This window comes from Sus scrofa, chromosome 7, assembly GCF_054392235.1.
Source record: "Sus scrofa isolate SSC_HxYL_T2T_F1_AM1 chromosome 7, Sscrofa_HxYL_maternal_Yorkshire_Landrace_v2.0, whole genome shotgun sequence".
NCBI lineage: Eukaryota > Metazoa > Chordata > Mammalia > Artiodactyla > Suidae > Sus > Sus scrofa.
Genome location: NC_139389.1, coordinates 53,266,496 through 53,287,687, shown reverse-complemented (window position 1 = coordinate 53,287,687; position 21,192 = coordinate 53,266,496). Strand labels below are relative to the sequence as shown.

Genomic DNA, 21,192 nt, shown 5'->3' with positions numbered 1-21,192 from the left:
ATTGGTGGTACCAATGAGGGGTCCAGAAAGATGTGGTTTTCTCCCATTGGCCTTGCCCAGTTACCTACATCAGTCCTTGTCCAATAGGGGTCTTAGGGGTGGAAATGTCCCATAAGTCTCATGGTTTCTTTGCCCTTCTCTTCCCGTAGACTGAGTCACAGTGGGTTAGAGATTTATGTCCATCTGGGTATAGGGGACTGTGGGGACGTTACTCCCTGGAGCCCTTAAGCCACAAACGTTAATTAATAGCCATATCAAAGAATGCATCAAAACCCATGCTCCTACACTGACTACCTAAATTATTATTCTGCCTCAGTACCACCGCCATTAATCGCAGAGATTCAAGCAACAGCTATTGAGCCTTTCTCCAAGCTCCCAGATTCAGGTAACCTCACCTCTTTCCTTTTATTCTCCCATCTAGAAAAGGAGTTCCCAGGGATCGAACCCAAGCCACAGCAGTGATAATGCTTAGTCTTTAACCCCTAGGCCACCAGGGAACTCCAAAATTTTCAAATTACTAATATTTGGATGATTCAGAGTCTTATTTTTGCTCTTTCAACTTTCTAACACCTGTTTTACCTGTTCTCTTTATTAAATCCTCCCTCTTTATTTTATTTTATCTTATTTTTTTGCTTTTTATGGCTGCACCCCTGGCGTATGGAAGTTCCCAAGTTAGGGGTTGAATCAGAGCTGCAGGTCCTGGTCTATACCACAGCCACAGCAATGTAGGATCCAAGCTTCGTCTGTGACCTACACTACAGCTAACAGCAGCACTGGATCCCTGGCCCACTGAGTGAGGTCATGGATCAAACCCACATCCTCATGGATACTAGTCAGTTTCGCCTCCACTGCACCACAATGGGAACTCCAATCCCCCCTCTTTGAAATCCCTGGAGAGGTTACTGTTCTCCTGAATTCCTATATAATCTTTGACTAACACGTGTCTCAGGTTTCTCCTGTGTGTACACAGGTCCAACCCATGAGGATCGAGTGGTTGGGTGCACCTGAAACATCCTTTTTCTGATGCATCCCTCTGGGCTGCAGGAATAACTGCTGCTTTGTTTCTTGCTGGCACCTATCATCCTGGTCCCTCCAGGCCACATTGGAAGAATCTCCTTGGGAGAAACGCTGTAAGGCTGTCTGAGGACCGTCTGCCTAGCACCCCTCACAAACATCGCTCCTCCGCTCCTGCGCGATGCTGGGCATCCTTCCCTCCTGGGCCTTTCTCTGAGGGGAGCACGTGGTCCCCTCTGTCCCCATTCACACCCCCAGGACCTGGCCCCTTCTCAAAGAGATGCAATGATAGCTATGCTTTCTTCTATTCCTCTTTTATCCTCTCCTTCTTTTTGCGACTTGAGGACTGTTTTGGGGGCTTCCAGGGAGTGTGTACTTCCGAATGTGTGTAGCATATGTCTGTGTCTGTATGTTTTTGTGCATCTGTGTGTATCTGTGCGTGCCTGTGTGTGTGTCTATATGTTTCTGTGTGTCTGTGTGTTCTATATCTGTGTGCTTCCATGTGTCCCTGTGTGTGTTTGTGTCACTGTGTGTGTTTGTGCCTGTATGTTTCTGTGTGTGTGTCTGTATGTTTCTGTCTGTGTGTGTCTGGGTCAGTATGTGTGTCTGTGTCTGTATGTTTCTATGTGTCTGTGTGTGTCACTGTCACTATGTGTGTGGGGGGTGGTCTAGGAGAGGAAAGAAAAAGGTCCTGACTGACATGATTTTAAACCTCCAGTCCTCCTTAGGGCTGAGGATTTTGAAACTGAAAACTTGCATAAAAGTTCAACTTCTTTGTTGCCTGCATTCCCTTGAGTCCCATTCCTCCCCTGAGGTGGTACAGACAAAACGTTAGGTGCCTGGAGTTCCCGTCGTGGCTCAGTGGTTAACGAATCCGACTGGGAACCATGAGGTTGCAGGTTCAATCCCTGGCCTTGCTCAGTGGGTTAACTATCCGGTGTTGCTGTGAGCTGTAGTGTAGGTCGCAGACACAGCTCAGATCTGATGTGGCTGTGGCTGTGGTGTAGGCTGGCAGCAACAGCTCCTATTCGACCCCTAGCCTGGGAACCTCCATATGCCGCAGGAGTGGCCCAAGAAATGACAAAAAGACCAAAAAAAAAAAAAAAAAAAATTTAGGTGCCCCAAAATGGAGGGGGCTGTAGGGATAACCAGAAGGGGCATGGTTAGTTTTCACAATCGCATCCTGCCCCAAATGTGTTCAATGCCCTCCTTTCTGGTCTCTGCCTTTCCCTCCCCTCCTGTATTTTCTCCCTCCCCTGCCTCCAATCCCCTGGACCCAGGTCTGGTTTGTGTGGCGGTGACGTGAGTGCATTTATATGAGGGCACTTACCTCATCTAATGGCTGGGATCTTCCTAGGAGACTGTGAGAGACTCGCAAGAAAAACGCTTTATTCCACTGTGTGTCTTCAGCCCAACGTACAGAAAGGATTCAATAAACTGGAGAAGCTGGTATCTAGATTAAAAAGTACAGTTTGTCCCAACCCAACGTATGAATGACAATAGCTAACACACACATAGCACTAACCATGTCCCCGTCCTGCTCTTAGCAGTTTAGATACATTAACTCTTTGATTCTGACAGTAATTCTGTGAGTAGGTACCTATTATCATCCTTATTTTGCAGATGGAGACACAGAGAGGTTCTGCAACTTGCCCAAGGTCGCACAGTGAAAGAGCCATGATTTGAACTCCGGTCATTTGTCTTTCAAGTTTATGCTTTTCATCACTGGTTAGGCCACCTCTCATATAATGACTTGGCTTTCGTAGGGAGGTGGCATATTCATTGTGGAAAGGATGCTGACACATTTTAAAATTTGCACTGGTCTAAAATGCCTCCAAAGAAGCTCCAAAGGAAAAAATATAGGGTAATGTAATTATATTGTTTTACTCATTTTAACAAGGATAATTTATTGACACATTAACTTTAAAAGCACCAGGTGACAAAAATTCAAATTCTCATCACTGTCCCACTGAAGTTAAGATGCTCATAGGCGCTAAAGGGCCATGGCCTGTCTTAGATGTTGAAGAGAACATACCCTTAAAGAAGGAAAAGGAAAAAGGAACCACAAAACCAGAAAGAATTACCCATTTTTAAAGCATCTGAAAAGAAGGGTACAGGGAATAGGAACATTTCCAGTTCTCTGATCTTTCCAGAGAAGAAAATATAGAATACTTTAGAGTTTTCATTTATTTTTCAAGAACAACCAAAGTTAAATCAAATGGTAACTCTAATGAAATAGCCATGGAAATGGCATTTAAAACGGTTATTGAAACAGCCTTAAAACAAACATTCCTTTTTTATAGGACTTTGACTCAACCTTTCATAAGTTTAAATATAAAAGTTTTATATTCATTGTCACTATTAATTTTGAGTAAATATGAGAGGTTTGGACAAATTTTCTGAGCCAGTAATAGTTACCCTGGCAAGCTTTGTCATTGCTTTATTACTTTTTTTTCTTTGTCTTTTTGCCATTTCTTGGGCCACTCCCGCGGCATATGGAGGTTCCCAGGCTAGGGGTTGAATAGGAGCCATAGCCGCTGGCCTACGCCAAAGCCACAGCAACGTGGGATCCGAGTCACATCTGCGACCTACACCACAGCTCATGGCAACGCCAAATCCTCAACCCACTGAGCAAGGCTGGGGATCGAACCTGCAACCTTATGGTTCCCAGTCAGGTTCGTTAACCACTGAGCCACGACGGGAACTCCAGTCATTGCTTTATTACTTATTATAACACTGAAAATAAGATAGATACTGGTGAGCTACATTCTTTTAAACTATGATGCTGATAATTAGTATAAATTTACCTTGGTTAAAATTCTATCTCTCTAATTTTCCTTATCATTTTATATTAAATACATCTACTTACAAACTAAGGTGATAGAGTGGAAATACTTGTTCCAAAATAAAGTGTTATCTATAATAAAGTACCATGGAAGAAGTTAACCAGATTGAAGCAATAGATATTGAAAAAAAAAAAATCAAAAGCGAAAGGTCCTTTGGCCCATTTTGGACAAAGAACACACACACATTCACTTACTCATTTATTAAAAAAGTGTTGAGTACCTATTATATACAAGGCCAAAGTCGGTATGTTAACAATGTCTATTAAATATGATAAATAATTACCCTAAACATGACCAGTCCATTTATTCATTTATGTTCTAATGGCTGGTTAATAAATTGATGGGTGCTGTCCATTTAAGGCTCTGAAGACACCCAAAATCCTGGTAAATATGCACTGTAGTTATAATTATACTTTTGTTTCCAAGGCTAATAAATAATCACACCCTGTTGAGGTGTTAAGAATCTCAACTAGCCACAACTATGGGTGGAGAAGTAAGCTGGTACTATAAGCCAGATCTAATTTTGTACCTGATTATGGGTGAACATTTGACATGGTATATAACTACATTAAGTACCTAGCAGAGATGCATATCAAAATGCCATATTAAATACATATACATTGTTAATAATAAAAAGGGTAAGAGTCAATGTGGAAATTTCATTAAGGAAATATTGGTAGCCCACATTATCTGTATATAGCTTTCCTACTACTTATTAAATGTAAGTATTCACCACTTTTGTTTCACATGTGTATTTTACAATATGGGAATTTGCATGTAAATGGAATCCATTTATTTTGTGATGAAATTTGGAACTGCAGCAGAATCTCAGCTTTATTCTATTTTATTTCAAAAAATGTAAAGCCATGAATAACTGTAAAATTTAAAAAATGGAACTAGATAAACACATGAAATCACCGTTCATTACTTTTACATCTTCTTTATTTTAAACTCGTCTACCGTGAAACTATAAAACCCTTTATTATAGAATTCCGTCCTAGTGTCTTTTGTTAACTGAATTTAGTCTAGAAAATTTAGATATTCATTGGTTATGTTCCTCTTTTCTGTACAAGATTGAAGATAAAAGTCAAATGATTTTAAGAATTATTGTTAGGTAAAAAATAATCTTTTGTGATCTCTACATGAAAACTCTTGAGCAATTTCCTCTCAATTAAAAATAATAATCATTTTCCCTGTGGGGTTATAATGTGGCAGAGACTTTCTGAAAGTAATTGATACATGTTAACGAGAGGAGCCTATTTTCATGCTAACCAGTGTCAGGAGTCCACATATTATTGAAATGATTTTTTTTCATAGATGATGACCTACATCTTTATTTGTCTAGAAGTTTGAAAATTATTGGCAGTAGAAAGGTTAGTACTACGTGGTACCAATCAGCTTTCTTGACACATTCAGGTTTTAACGGACTGAACTTTCATTCAATTAGCCCCTGGCCTTTGCAGCTGGGAACCTCTTGTTTTCGGTGTTTTAACTGAAGGACAATAAAGCTCTAAGAGCAAGCTATGAAAAAAGGAAGCATCTTAAAAGCAAAAGTCTTCTCTGATCATTCTGGTTTTGCTTTCTTTATTGAACACAGACCTGAATGCTTCTGTGCCTCTGAAGGTTTAGAACACAGCTATCGGGCAGGTAGAAGAATCACAAAGTAGGAACAGGACAACGGCTGTCATTGTAACCATATAGTCATTGGCCACCAACACTTTGAGGGGCCTCTCCTAGTTCCCAGGGCTCCTCTTCTGTCTCTGAGGGGCGGGGCTTCCTGGAAATATGCCTGTTCCTATTCACATGCTTTTCCAGGCAAGACAGTACCATGGCTTTCCACTGGGAGCCTGAGCGGCAGAGCTACACCTGCCGGGGTCCATCCTGTCCTGACCCACCATGCACGGTCTGTTTCCTTGAACTGTTAGGTTGGGGGTGTGAGGAGAATGGATAGAAGAGGTCATCTTTTATCTCTTGAATACTCTGCTGAGTCTCTTTAAAAAAAAAAAAGCAAAAACAAAAGACTGGACCTAGGGTGGGGTGGGAAGAGTCATCCAAAGAGGAGACAGTTTTCTGGAATTTTTAAATACCACCAAGGCACAGATAGTTAAGTGGGCTAGCAGTGACCCAAAATTTTTAAATCACTATCAATTCACAGGACAAAGATTCATGACTGTCCTTTTCAGTTCCCAAAGCATTTATTGATGGATTGATTGCCAGATGGGTCTATTTAATGGAAAGAGGCACTCTTTTGGAAATCGGGAATTAAGTCAAGAAAGACTGGCGCTCTAAGCACTGGTGGTGGCTTCCAGTTTGGTCATGCTTTCTGATCCCTAACTACAGAGCTGGATAAGAAAGTGCATCAGTTAGATGTGAAAAAGCATACACTGCCTCTCCAAAGTCCAGAAGTGCTTAAAAACTGTGATGTATCTAATCCGGAACAATAAATTACGTGCACAAAAGGAGTTTATCATAACATAAAATTAAAAAGTGACAATTTCATCACACGATTACACTGCTGTTTTCCTTTTTTTTTTTTTGTCTTTTTTTTCAGTTTTGTCCTTTTTTGTTTCATTTTTCATTTCCATTTTTGTTTTTTTATGGAGGGCTGGGGGAGGGCAGAGATTTGGTCCACTGAAGATTAATCACCCTCAAAGATATATATATTAGAAAAAATATCAGCAGCAAGACTCTCTGGAAATAGATTCTGTTTGATGTAGCTAGTCTGTCTTTTCTGTTTTGCCCTCTTTCACAGCAGCCTCTGAAGTTTTCCGCAGGGGGGCTTTCTCCGAGGTGCCATGTCCTTGGCCAGAATCTGCCGCTCCGCCGTTTTTGTGAGTCGTGTGTTTTTCCAAGTAGTTCAGCATCTCGCTGAGGACTGTTTGGAAAGTGCTTAGGGCTGCGCATATTGCCGGGGTGCCAAAGCCGTGAGTGATCAAGCTGGAAAGGAGAGGCGGTAGGAAAAAAGAGAGGAAGAGTTTACAGTAGGGTATGGGGCAACACATCCCCCCATTTAATCCAGAACATTCCACGACACGGACATGGATCCTCTTCCTACACTGCGCCACGCACTGTGGAAGGTGGATACAAGTCATTGTATCTACTGCTCCGAACAATAAGACATTCAGGGCCTGTGTGGAAGAAGACGTGGTCATGGATACACTTGACAGGAAGTAATTATTAGCAAGTCCAAGTGTTTCACACATGACTTCACTCTAAGTCTCATTAAGAAGGGCAGAAGGAGTTCCCGTGGTTGCGCAGTGGTTAACGAATCTGACTGGGAACCATGAGGTTGCAGGTTCGATCCCTGCCCTTGCTCAGTGGGTTAACAATCCGGCGTTGCCGTGAGCTGTGGTGTAGGTTGCAGATGCGGCTCAGATCCTGCGCTGCTGTGGCTCTGGAGTAGGCCAGCGGCTATAGCTGCGATTCAACCCCTAGCCTGGGAACCTCCATATGCCGCAGGAGCTGCCCAAGAAATGGCAAAAAGACAAAAAAAAAAAAAAAAAAAAGAAGGCCAGAAAATGCAATTTCTATTATGGGAGTCATCTCATGGTAAAGAATGGCCTATCTGCTGGTGTAGGCATAGATCATACAAGAAGAGATAGAAATTGGCTGAGTGTGGAGTTCCCATCGTGGTGCAGTGGAAACGAATCCGACTAGGAACACCATGGGGTTGCAGTTTCGATCCCTGGTCTTGCTCGGTGGGTTAAGGATCAACATTGCCGTGAGCTGTGGTGTAGGTCACAGACTCAGCTCGGATCTGGCATTGCCCTGAGCTGTGGTGTAGGCTGGTGGCTCCAGCTCTGATTAGACCCCTAGCCTGGGAATCCTCATATGCTGCGGGTGGGGCCCTAAAAAGACAAAAAGACAAATAAATAAATAAAAATAAATAAATATAAAATAAAAAGAAATTGGCTGAGTATGCCTGGGGCTAGCTCTTCCTCTAGCTTCATTCTTCTTCTTCTGTTTTTTTTTTTTTTTTTTTTTTTTTTTTTAGGGCCTCACCTGTGGCATATGGAATTTTCCAGGCTAGGGATCGAATCAGAGCTGAAGCTGCCAGCCTATGCCACTGCCGCAGCAACACTGGATTCGAGCCGAGTCTGTGCCTATACCACAGCTCATGGCAATGCTGGATCCTTAACCCACTGAACGAGGCCAGGGATCAAACCTGCGTCCTCATGGATACTAGTTGGGGTTGTAACTGCTGAGCCACAATGGGAATTCCTCATTCTTCTCGTCTTCAAAGTTATGGAGTTTTATGTGGGCACAGGGCCATCCCGCTGGAGCCCATATGCCCGAGCTTCCCTTGCATTTACGTTTGGACCCAGGGCTAATCCTTCCACAGTAGACCCCAAGAGGAAGTGGTGTATGCAGTTCCCACCTGCTTAAAAGGAAAGGGAATGCCCTCTATTTCCTCTCAAAATAGCTGTGCAGCTTGTGCAGATGAGGAGAGTCACCTTGGTGGTGGGGACAGAACAAGATGGCAGGAACCTAGCACCTCCAGTCTCCTAAATGAGAGAAAAATAAAATTCTACCTACTGGGAGACACTCTTTTTGGGTTTCAGCAGCTAACGAATTCACTAATAATCACAACTAATGAGCCAGCACAGGGAGGGCTGTGGCAATCCCAACGTAGGGAACACTTCCAACCACAACAAATGTCACCTCTCATTGAACACATTCATAAGTGTGGGTTCATTCCTTTTGTGAACAGAACCCACCCAGACAGTTCATCTGTGTCAATTGTTTCTGAAGTGACACTGCCAGGCTGCTCCCTATAACTCATGTCTTAGAAAATAGAGAAAAATAAGCTTGATATATAGCATGCATATAGCTGTAAATAACATGGCATATAGGGAGTTCCCATTGGCATCCATGAGGATGCAGGTTCAATCCCTGGCCTTGCTCAGTGAGTTAAGGATTTGGCATTGCCTTGAGCTGTGGTGTAGGTCACAGATATGGCTTGGATCTGATGTTTGTGCTGCTGTAGTATAGGCCCATAGCTACAACTCCAGTTCGACCCCTAGCCTGGGAACCTCCATACGCCATGGGTGCAGCCCTAAAAAGACAAAAAAGAAACAAACAAGCAAACAAAAAACCTACTCACTCGGAGTTCCTATTGTAGCTCAGCCGTAATGAACCCGACCAGTATCTATGAGGATGTGGGTTCGATCTCTGGCCTTGCTTAGTGGGTTAAGGATCCTGCATTGCTGTGGCTGCGGTACAGGTGAGCAGCTGCAGCTCTGATTCAACCCTTAGCTTGGGAACTTCCATATGCTGCAGGTATGGCCTTGAAAAGCATAAATAAATAAATAAATAGCCTAGTACAGAGCAGATGGGTCTACGTGAGTGCTTCACCACTCAGTGTTGGGAAGAGAGGTTGCCATAAGGAAAGAGTCTTGACTGATGGCCTTCCTTACTTCTAAACCATGTACCTGGTCTTAAGCAAAGCTGCCCTGTCCCTTTTGCCCTGGATTGAGAGTTAGTCACACAGTCTAAACGCTGCCTTTGACTTCAAACTCTTTGTGGTTTGTGGGAAGTATATATAGCCTTGTAAGACAATGGTCCAACTAAAACAACTGCAAGTTTCTTTCCAGCACTAAGCTTCAATTCACTGGTATAATGTTTATGGTGCAATTCTTCAAACCAAGGACATGACAGAAGGTTATGCAAGTTGAAAAAACTTAGCTCAACAGAGAAGTCAAAAACTGAAATATTCAAATAAGGAAAGCAAGGATTCGACGAGCTATCTTCCAACATACAAAACAGTATATAAATGTTGTTAATTTCCTTGATTGAACATTACCCACATGTCAAAAAAATGTGGGTGTTACACTGCCTAGGATGGTGCTAAATGCAAGATATAGGTCTGTTCTGGCAGTGTTCAGGGAGGTTTTGGAATCCAAATAACTAAGGTAATCTAATAGTGTCAGAATAACACAGAAGAAAGCATGAAATCACAGGATGATTAAAAGATTCTGGGAACATCATGTTTTTCTGTTAGCCCCAACCATTCCAGAAAAATAGGTATATATATCTTATTCGCATCCAAAAAAAGAGAAAAGGGATAATGTATAGAGTACAGAAAAATAAGACAGAAAAGATGAGGCTGACTTTCAGTCTTAGGCATAAAATAAACTAAGGTTGTCTGTGAGGTAGCACGCTAGAGTCAGATCTCCAAAATCCTGGATAACAGAGATTGTTTTGGGCCTTAGAAAATAGTATTTTTCAGCTTAAGGAAATTTAAAAATTAAAGATGTAATCTTTACATTATAGTTGGCCTTTGCATCTATTTTCATCAGATTAATAGCAGAGAGCATCTCACCTTTTATAATCATATATTCTATTACTTTATTTTTGAAAGGCTTATCTTTTCTCTATTCTCAAATCTAGGATGATCATTCTTACTTTGTGTACCTTCATTTGTCCTTTTTACTTTATTTCCAATCTAAAAATGACTCACTTGGAGTTGCTATTGTGGCTCAGTAGTAATGAACCTGACTAGGAACCATGAGGATATGGGTTCGGTCCCTGGCCTTGCTCAGTGGGTTAAGGATTTGGCATTGCTGTGGCTGGGGCGTAGGCCAGCAGCTGCAGCCCTGATTTGACTCCTAGCCTGGGAACTTCCATATGTCGAGGGTGCAGCCCTAAAAGAAAGATTAAAAACTACTCACTCTTCAAAGCTCCTGGGATAATATTGGGGAAAAAAAAAAAAAGAGTTAGTTTCCTAGTTCCTTAAGATACTGAAAAAGATGCACTCCTGCCAAAGGATAGCAGCTTGCCAAAGTGATGAGAAAACTGAAATAGAGAATTCCGAGGAGAAAGAAGTAACATCCCCACCCCTACACCCAAAATGTAAAACTAGAGCCTGGAGAGGACAATGGGGAGAAAACAGCTGAGGGCAAGATATCCGTCATCAAAGTGGGAGCCATAGGAACCATATTACTCAGAGCATAAGTGAACATCAAAGTATTCTAGACCTTAATGTACGTGGCAAATAAGATGTTATACGTGCTGCCAGTATCTGTGGTTTGAACTCTTAACACACATTGGTGATCAAAAATTAGAATCCAGTCTTTAAAAGAAAAAATACAAGGAGTTCCTGTCATGGCGCAGTAGTTAACAAATCCGACTAGGAACCATGAGGTTGCGGGTTTGATCCCTGCCCTTGCTCAGTGGGTTAATGATCTGGCGTTGCCGTGGGCTGTGATGTAGGTCGCAGACGCGGCTTGGATCCTGCGTTGCTGTGGCTCTGGCATAGGCTGGCAGCCACAGCTCCGACTGGACCCCTAGCCTGGGAACCTCCATATGCTGCGGAGTGGCCCAAGAAAAATGGCAAAAAGACAAAAAAAAAAAAAATTAGAATCCAGTCTTTAAAAGAAAAAATACAAGGAGTTTCTGTCATGGTTAACAAATCCGACTAGGAACCATGAGGTTGCAGGTTTGATCGTTGGCCTTGCTCAGTGGGTAAAGGATCTGGCATTGCAGTGAGCTGTGGTGTAGGTTGCAGACAAGGCTTGGATTAAACGTTGTTGTGGCTGTGGCGTAGGCCAGTGGCCACAGCTCTGATTAGACCCCTAGCCTGGGAACCTCCCTATGCCGTGGGAGCGGCCCAAGAAATGTCAAAAAGACAAATATATATATATATACACACACACACACACACATATATATATACACACATACATATATACATATATACGCATACATATACATATATATATACATATATGTATATATATATATATGTATATACACACACAAAGGGTTGTTAAAATAAAACCAAGGAGTTCCCATCGTGGCACAGCGGAAATGAACCTGACTAGTACCCATGAGGACGCAGGTTCAATCCCTGACCTTGCTCGGTGGGTCTAGGATCTGGTGTTGCCATGAGTTGTGGCCTAGGTCACAGATGTGGCTTGGATACTGCATTGCTGTGGCTGGGTATAGGCTGATAGCTGTAGCTCCAAGTGGACCCCTAGCCTGGGAACTTCCATATGCCGGGGATGCAGCCCTAAAAAAGATAAAAACATCCATAAAATAAAATAAAACAAAACTACAAGCCAACATCAATGACAACTAAAACCAACAGGACTGAGATGGGACAATCCCATTATCAAATCTACACTCTACCTGACATTATCTGCTGCCAGGATTTATTTAAGATTTTTATTTTTTCTATTATAGTTGATTTACGAGGTTCTAATATGTAAAAAATAAAATAAAATAAAAGTGATTGCTGAAGGGCTCCACGGGCTCAGGAATAAGCATCATGTAAAGGCTAAAGCTTCCTCAGTTTCCAGTCGAGTGCTGCCAGACTTTCTCGTTAATCCCACTCTGCTCCACATCTTAATTGACAATGTGATTGACGGCGTCATGGATTTGTAACTTAAATGGCTGGCATTAAAACAGAGAGGAAAATTCCTACAACGGATAACAGAACCAAAGTTCTGAAATACCTTAAAGTAGTAAAAAGCTTAGTTGGTGGGCTAAATCAATGATGTGAAATTTAGGGGAGATTAAGGAAAACACATCCGCGTGTAGTACGTTGAGAGAGGGAAAGAGCTGACTCGAGCAATCTGTAGGGAAAAGGCTCACCAAATTAATGTCTAAACCAAAAAGCAAAGGTCAAAATGCGATCACAGCTAGCCAGGCTTAGAAGCTCCCTTTACCTCAAACTATTTTCTGTCTAACTAGATTCCAGCTCATTGATTTCATTTACCTATTAGTAATTTCACACTGAGAAGCAGGAAGTTTCTCTGACAGTCACCTGCTGAGAAAATCCAGACTGTTGTAGTTTATAGCACCTGGTGCTCAAAAAAATGTAACTTCTATTTAACAGTCATCTTCGTAATTTTATTCCTATTTGGCTAGACCTCTTCATTCACATTCCTTAGAGCATCTTTCTGCCACATAAACCGTCTCTTCCCAATGGCTCAGTCAGGAAAGGAGCAACGGTTTGCTGGATCCAGAGATCAAGGTCTACTCTTGACTTTCCCCTTTAATGTTAAATTATGTTCACATTTCAGCAATGGTAGGAATACCACAGTATAGAACCACCCTTTCTAGGAGATTGTGTGTGCATGCACGTGTACACACTGCAGACCTAATAATACTATTTTTATTGACCTGAATATGTCCTACAGATACAGGCTTTAATTTTGTAAAGGAATACATATTGCAACAATTCAAACTGTAATCTCTGTCAATCAGTGGGGATGAAAATGAAGAAAGTGAGACAGAAATAAAAGAGGTAAGAGAGGATGGTAGAGAAGAGGTTGCTATTTGAAAGAGAATAAATTACAATCCTTTATTCTTTTTCCCTGTGTGATTTTGATAATGTTATTAGAAACCCACTTTTTTTTTTTTTTTTTTTTTTTTTTGGCCACACCCAAGGCATATGGAAGTTCCCAGGCCAGGGATTGACTATGAGCAGCAGCTATGACCTAAGGAGCTGAAGAAATGCTGGATCCTTAGCCCGATGTCCCATCGAGGGAATTCCCTTAACAAGACATCTTTAACTCCAACCGTGTTTATGCCTATAGTCTACTTGACCTTAATGAGGAGGCTCTATAAGGAAACTTCTGTATAACAAGGATTTCACAAACTTCTTTCTACAACCTTTGTTCTCTGGCTAAATGCACTTTTTTTTTTTTTTTTTTGGTTGTAGCCAAGGCTTTGTACATGTTTATTTTTAAAATCTCCAAAGCTTCAGTGCTTACTTGAAATATAAGTTAATACAGGATTCTGAAGGCACATCTGCCAGAGGAATACGAGCTTCTCTACTTTCCTTAATCTAAGTAGATTTGCTTTGTATTTCACTAGCTTTGTTGTCCGTTATAGAAATGTCACAAAGCTGTTTCCATTTTGCTCTAATTATCCTTCAGAAATGCTTTATCATTACTTGAACTGATTTGTCTAAACTAATTTAAATTAAACCACTAAGGCAATTTTCTAAAACATAGCCTAAAGCAAATTCCTATGGAATCTTCCCCTGAATTCTTTCTATCTTGGCAAGACTTGGGCCTGGCAATGAAAAGATGCTCAGTGTCACAATTAGTTAGAGAAATGCAAATCAAAACCACAATGAGATATCACCTCACATCTGTCAGGATGGCTATCATCAAAAAGTCTACAAGTAACAAATGCTGGTGAGGATATAGAGAAAAAGAAACTCTCCTACACTGGTAGTGGGAAGGTAAACTGGTGGAAAACAGTATGGAGTTTTCTCAAAAAACTAAAGACATCTATCATATGACCCAGCAATTTTACTCCTGGGTATATATCAGAAAAGATGAAAACAGTCATGCAAAAAGATATATGCACCCCAGTGTTCAAAGCAGCACTATCTATAATAGCCAAGACATGGAAGCCAACCAAATGTCCATCAAAAGACAAATGGATCACAAGAAGATATGGTATGTATTAGCCATACAGAATTTTGTGCTTAGTATAATAAGTCAGACAGAGAAAGACAAATACTATGTAATATCACTTATATGTGGAATCTAAAAAATAATACAAATGAATGTATATAACAAAACAGAAACAGAATTGGTGGTTCTAGAGGGTAGAGGGAAGTGGGGGAGGGGCAAGTTAGGGGTATAGGATTAGAAATTACAACTACTATATATATAAAATAGATAAGCCACAAGGACACACTGTATAGTCCAGGGAATTAGGGCCAGTATTTTGTAATAACATTTAATAAAGTGCAGTCTAAAAATGCTGAATCAGTGTGCTGTACATGTGAAAGGCATATAGTATTGTAAAGCAACTATACTTCAATTAAAAAAAAAGACTTTGCCCTGGGATTCACCCCGTTCTTTCCACCTACTAAGCAAGCACTGATTTAATAGTATTGAGGAGTTCCCGTGGTGGCTCAACGCAAATGAATCTGACAGTATCAATGAGGGTGCAGGTTCAGTCCCTGGCCTCAATCAGTGGGTTCAGGATCTGGTGTTGCCATGAGCTGTGGTATAGGTCGCAGATGTGGCTCAGATCTGGCCACGGTGTAGGCCAGCGTCTACAGCTCTAATTTGACCCCTAGCCTGGGAAGCTCCATATGCCTCAGGTGCGGCCCTAAAAAGACAAATAATAATAATAATAATGATAGTATCGAAAGGAAAATGAAAATTTCATTACTATTTCCCTTCAAAGACCACCTTGCTCAGTTGCATCTGACCACCATGGATGGATTTTTCTAGCTTTCTTTTAAGACACAAAGGACTGGAAGCAGTAGATACTATTATACTACAAACCAGAAGACTGACAATCAAGAGAAAATACCCTTGCCATCATCACTGAGGTAATTAGAGAGAGGAAAAGCTAATTTCATTTTTTCAAATTTCAACTTTCTACCTGGAAAATGTTGGACGAGCAAACTTTTCTTTCTCCACTTCTTTTGGAGTGTGTGAAGGTTGGGCTATTGTTCCTATTCTTTTGTTATGTTGCCTCATTCCAATGGGTGTTTGCTGTCATGTCTCTTTGATTTCCCCCATAAAATGGAGAGGTCACTGTCACCAACCTCACTCCTGCTTTCTGACCTCCGGGAGGCATGCAAGCAGCAAGATTTAAGAGGAAGACAAGCTCTCTTTTCCTTCTCCCCTGGATTATTCAGCAACAGCAAATTTAGGTCCAACTGTACCCTGAGGCTCAGTCTGTGCTCCCCACACAGTTTTAGATGGCACCCAGAAAGATGCCTTCTTCCACTCATGAGAACAGCTGTGAGGGCAGGAGGCTGGAAAGGGACCCTGGAAAATGCCAGCAAAGGATTGTAGGACTTCTCTGCAAAACTTTTGTTCTTTGCAGAGCTGTGTGGGCAAGAAGCTTCATCTTTCTGAAGATGTACAACCCCTGCATATAGGCCATGGAGAAAGACCTCAGCCTGAGGACAGCAGCTGGGGCTTATGCTGCCAGAATGTGGTGGCATCTATCCTTTGTAGCCTCCCTGGTTTAGGAAGTAGGGAAAAGGGAAACTGGCTTCTTTTCTACATAGATCATATTATCCCATAGCCCCCAGGGCTTTATTTATTTATTTATTTCGCCCTTTTTAGGACTGCACCTGCAGCATATGGAAGTTCCCAGGCTAGGGGTCAAATCAGAGCTGCAGCTGCCACTCTACACCACAGCCACAGCAAAGTGGGATCTGAGCCGTGTCTGTGACCTACACCACAGCTCACGGCAATGCCAGATCCTTAACCCACTGAGCGAGGCCAGGATGGAACCGACATCCTCATGGATACTAGTCAGATTTGTTTCTACTGTACCACAATGGGAACTACCCGCCTCGGATTTTAAATGGAGCTTAATTGAGGTGCACCAGAGGTTCTCTCATGGTGGGGAATTCTTGGAATCCACTCATTAGAAGACCTTACCAGCATTCGCAACTATCCCGTGGTTCCTTCAGCTGGTGGTTCTCAACCCTAGAGCACCTGGGGCGTTTCTATTACATTTAGAACAGATAAGCAATGAGGTCCTATTGTATAGCACAGGGAACTATATCCAGTTTCTTGGAATAGACCATGATGGACGATACTATGAGACAAAGAATGTATATATATATATATATGTATGTATATATATATACACATACATATATATATGTGTGTATGACTGTGTCACTTTGCTGTACAGCAGAAATGGACACAACACTGTAAATCAACTATACTCTAAAAAAACTACAATAAAATTTAAAAGTAAAAAAAAAGAAAAAACCACTCATGAGCAGACCCACCCCATAGATCCTGATTGAATTGGTTTGGGATGAGACCAAAAGATCAGTATTTTAAAAACAGTACTGAATAGTTTAAATGTAGCTGGAGAGCTTGGTGTGTTCCCTTAGAGCCAAGAAATGATACCTAAGTACCATGTCCTCTGTCTTTCCCCAGGGAAGAGACGATGATGAACGTATTCAGCACGTCCCCCGAGAACTTCTGCAGAACCTTAGTTCCAGGGAATGTGTAGGTATTCTGAGAAAAAAATGGTTTCTGTGATCAAGTTTTGGAGACAGGAGGTGAAGCATTCCTTCCATTCAAAAATAGTTCTGGAAGATTTTACTATGCTAATGCCATTGGCATACTGCAAGGGGATGTGTAGTAGTCCGGGTTTTTTGAACCAGAAAAACACTTGACCATGACACACTTTCAAGGAACAGCTCATGAGACTAACTTAGGGGACCATGAAACTCGCTTTGTGTATTTATGACAGTGCTGAGCCTCTGCCGGATTGGGAGATGTGTTATCCATCCACCACCCTAAGGTCGCATTTCTCCTATTCTTCTCAGCCACTTACTCTGATGTCCCAAAGGGGATTGGGTCCTTGTGATTCCATTGTACTGCACCCCAGCTCATTAGCAAAGGGAGCTAAGGGTATAATCATTGCACAGACAGTAGGAGAGACCAAAGTCAATTACATCCAAGTCAACGTTTTGAAGGTTAAGACATTCTTTGACATCAGCACACTAGTTTTTACATATGGAGATAGAGCTTTTTAGGGATAAATTAACCATCTCCTTGTATTTCTCTGTATCAGACAATTCATTCTCTGTGTAGATCAGGGGAAGGAAAATGCTAAGCTGGGGACTCATGCTTTCTTAGATGAATTTTATCCAACTGCTGACTTTTGGGGATTTTTTTCTTAATTGAGGTAACATTGGTTTATAACACTATATGTGGGTCACATGTACATTATATTTCTACTTCTGTATACACAGCTGTGTGCTCACCCCCCAAAATTTTGTTTCCATCAACTGTGGACTTTTTGAAATGAACAGGTTGCTGAAACATAAAAAGAAGAAATGAGAGCACATGGAAACACAGCAGGATGTTTTAGCAGTAAATGGAGAAGGGAGTAAAATATCACTGGTCTAGAAGGAGTCTTAGAGTTCATCCAGCTTAACTGTGCCAGTTTATAGAGGAAACTGCAGAGGCCAGACTGGTAAATAGCTGCTTAAAATCTACACTTCCAGCTGGTAACCAAGAGCTAGGCCCCCTGACACCCATCCTGAGTGCTTCCCTCCATTGCCTACTATCATCTCCCTACGGATCCCCCCCCCCCCAGCACACACCACCCCGTCTACAGGTCCACAAAAGGACATTTCTTTTTTTGGCCACACCTGTGGCATGTGGAAGTTCCAGGGCTAGGGATTGAACCCTCGCCACATCAGCAACCCTCACCACAGTAGTGACAATGCCAGATCCTCCAAGATAGATGTTATTTCTATAAAAATTTACCAAATTACTTCCCTGAGGTATGCATTCCCAAGTCAATTATTCATACATGTAGTTGTTATGGGATGACCATTTGCAACTTTTTTTTTCCTGGCCTAGCCTACGGTACATGGAAGTTCCTGGGCCAGGGATCGAATCTGTGATGCAACCTACATCACAGATGCAGCAACTCAGGGTCCTTAACCTACTGTGTCAGGCCAGGGATTGAACCTGCACCTCAGCAGCAACCCAAGCCACTGTGGAGACAACACTGGTTCCTTAACCCACTGCACTGCAGGAGAAACTCATGTCTGCAACTTTTTATTAGAAAGAGTTGACTGTTTCTCTATTTTTTTTTCTTTTTCTTTTTCTTGTCTTTTTTAGGGCTGAACCCAAGGCATATGGAAGTTCCCAGGCTAGGGATCGAATCTGGGCTGTTGCTGCTGGCCTACAGCAACACCAAATCCTAGATGTGTCTTCGACCTACACCACAGCTCATGGCAATGCTGGATCCTTAACCCACTGAGCGAGGCCAGGGATCAAACCTGCATCCTCATGTATGATAGTCAGTTTCTGCTGACCCACCATGGGAAGTGGTTTCTCTTGTTTGAATTACTAGCCTTCTATGTGTTAAACTTAAAAATCCATTAACATATCATTAGATGCTTTTATGAGTATATCTCTGGCAGCATTTGGTTTGGGGCCATGCACCTTGTGAAATACAGTAAACACTGGCAACTAATTTAATTCTTTAATTTCCTACTTAATGTTAAAGGAAGGTAAGTAATTTAATGAAGATTCATACAAGAAGAGCATTGTGTACTCATCTGCTAAGGAAGTGAAAACCGTTGCCTGTTTTATTTTTTAACCACATTTTTGCTATTGAAAAATTTTACTTCAAGGGAAACTGGTTTTTACACTTATATAAATACAGACTACACTTGTTTATTTAACTAGTGAGTAAGACCTGACCACTTACAGGTATGTTTTTCTTTACCGTTAGGAATGAAAGTACACTTTTGGAGTTTAGGTTAAAATTTTTTTTTTTTTTTAATGTTTTAAGGCCACACTGATATCACATGGAAGCTCCCAGGCCAGATTAAGCAATCAGATGTTTAACCCACTGCACAATAGGGGGAACGCCTAGGTTAAAGTCTTAAAGTCTAATTTCAACCCTCCATAAAGACAAACATAGGATTTTTTTTTCCCTTCACGATTCAGGCCTTTTGTTTTCAACATTCTTTTTTTTTTTTTTTTTTGGTCTTTTTCCCTTTTTTAGGGCTGCTTCTGTGGCATATGGAGGTTCCTAGGCTAGGGATCTAATTGGAGCTGTAGCCGCCTGCCATAGCCACAGCAACTCGTGATCCAAGCTGTGTCTGCGACGCACACCACAGCTCACAGCAACGCCAGATCCTTAACCCACTGAGTGAGGCCAGGGATCGAACCCTCAACCTCATGGTTCCTAGTCAGATTCGTTAACCACTGAGCCACAACAGGAACTCCCTATTTCCAATATTCCTAAATAAAATGGTCTTAGAAGTCCTCCTGAACTGCTGGGACATCCTGAAGAAGGCTTAATAACTCTATTTCTTAAATGCTAAACCTAGTCATGTAATTTATTTTATGCTATTTTCTTTGGGGATTAGAAATATAATTGAAATTTTGCCCTTTCTCTTCTAACACTAACGATGCTTTCTCATGATGAAACAAATCAGCCACTCCTGACCACCTTCTCCACCATTTTCTCATCCTGAGAAAACTTAAAAAATAGACAACAGCTTAGGAACCCTGGAGGAGAAGCCCAGATGTGCCCACATTTAAGCAGAGACACACCACCTATCTTCAGAGTGTTGCCAGGCACACAGCTCTTAGAAGATACTAGTTGAGTTGAATGGAATGCATGTCATGTGGGGAACGTGAAGAAAAGGGGGCCGAACAGCCCAGAAAAGTCAGAGAGACATGAGCACTGCCTTTAGAAATTGGGGTGGTGGTGGGGGGACACAGGATGAAACTGACTCTGCAAGGCCCCCGAGGAGTAGAACGTAAGGAAGACAGATGTTGCCTCAATGGAAGGAAGACATTTCTAATGGAGTTGTCACAGATAGAAGAGACACCAAGTCAAGAAAAGAGGAGTCTATCATTGAATGTTTCCAAGGCTGATGGGTGACAACTTGACAGGGATGTTGGAGGGAAGAGCCAAATGTTGAAGGAGAGTGGGAAACTTAAGGGGGTCTTCCGACACTGAGACTCGATGACAAAAATTTAATCACCAGCACACACAGATATCTGGACAGCCTATGCATTTCTTATTTCCAAAGTGTTATGGGAGGTGTAGGAGGTCTGTTTCTGAGATGTGATGTCAATGCACTTTTCAACTCAAAGAGAATAATTTTTTTTTTTTTTGGTCTTTTTGTCTCTTTTAGGGCAGCACCTGTGGCATATGGAGGTTCCCGGGCTAGGGGTTTAAGCACATTAATCATTTCACTTCCCCAGCCCATGGTCCAATTAAAACACCATGGCCCTGGGAATGAACCAGAGAACACATCCAAGACCTAATAGAGTTAGCATCATAATCTACATTTATTTTTATTTATTTATTTGTTTATTTATTGCCTTTTGTCTTTTTAGGGCTGCACCTCAGCATATGAAAGTTCCCAAGCTCGGGGCTGAGTCAGAGCTGTAGCTGCTGGCCTACACCACAGCCATAGCAACACAGGATCTGAGCTACATCTGCAACCTACACCACAGCTCATGGCAATGCCAGATTCCGATGCCAGGGATTGAACCTGCATCGTCATGGATACTAGCTGGTTTCGTTAACCACTGAACCACGACAGGAACTCCCATAATCTACATCTAGAAACATTTATTGGGCACATAGTATGTGCTGAGGACTGTGGATAGAGAGATAAAAGCCTTTCCAAATTACTCCAGGTAATTAATCCTCTATTATAAAATCTTTCCCTAATATGTTAAGTCTTAGTATGTAACTGTCTTCCATATTAGAAGGTCTTAAAGATGGGACAGTCTTCTGGTCATCTTTGAACTACCTGCCATTGGCATAGTAAAGCACAAAAAACACTAAAGGAAGTTTCTGCTGTAGCTCAGCAGGTTATGAATCCGAC

General features: G+C 41.7%; 1 protein-coding gene across 2 annotated transcripts in view; it reads right to left on the bottom strand.

Moving 5' to 3' along the window:
• Nucleotides 1–2,382: 2,382 nt before the first annotated feature.
• The window catches only part of TFAP2D (transcription factor AP-2 delta), a 66,170-nt gene continuing 47,360 nt past the window's right edge, over nucleotides 2,383–21,192 (bottom strand). For both annotated transcript variants that reach the window (XM_003356639.5, XM_084966963.1), the window contains one exon: nucleotides 2,383–6,797. In XM_003356639.5, coding sequence (XP_003356687.1) covers nucleotides 6,578–6,797 — 220 coding nt within the window. In that variant the 3' untranslated portion in view covers nucleotides 2,383–6,577. The remainder of the gene's footprint in view (nucleotides 6,798–21,192) is intronic.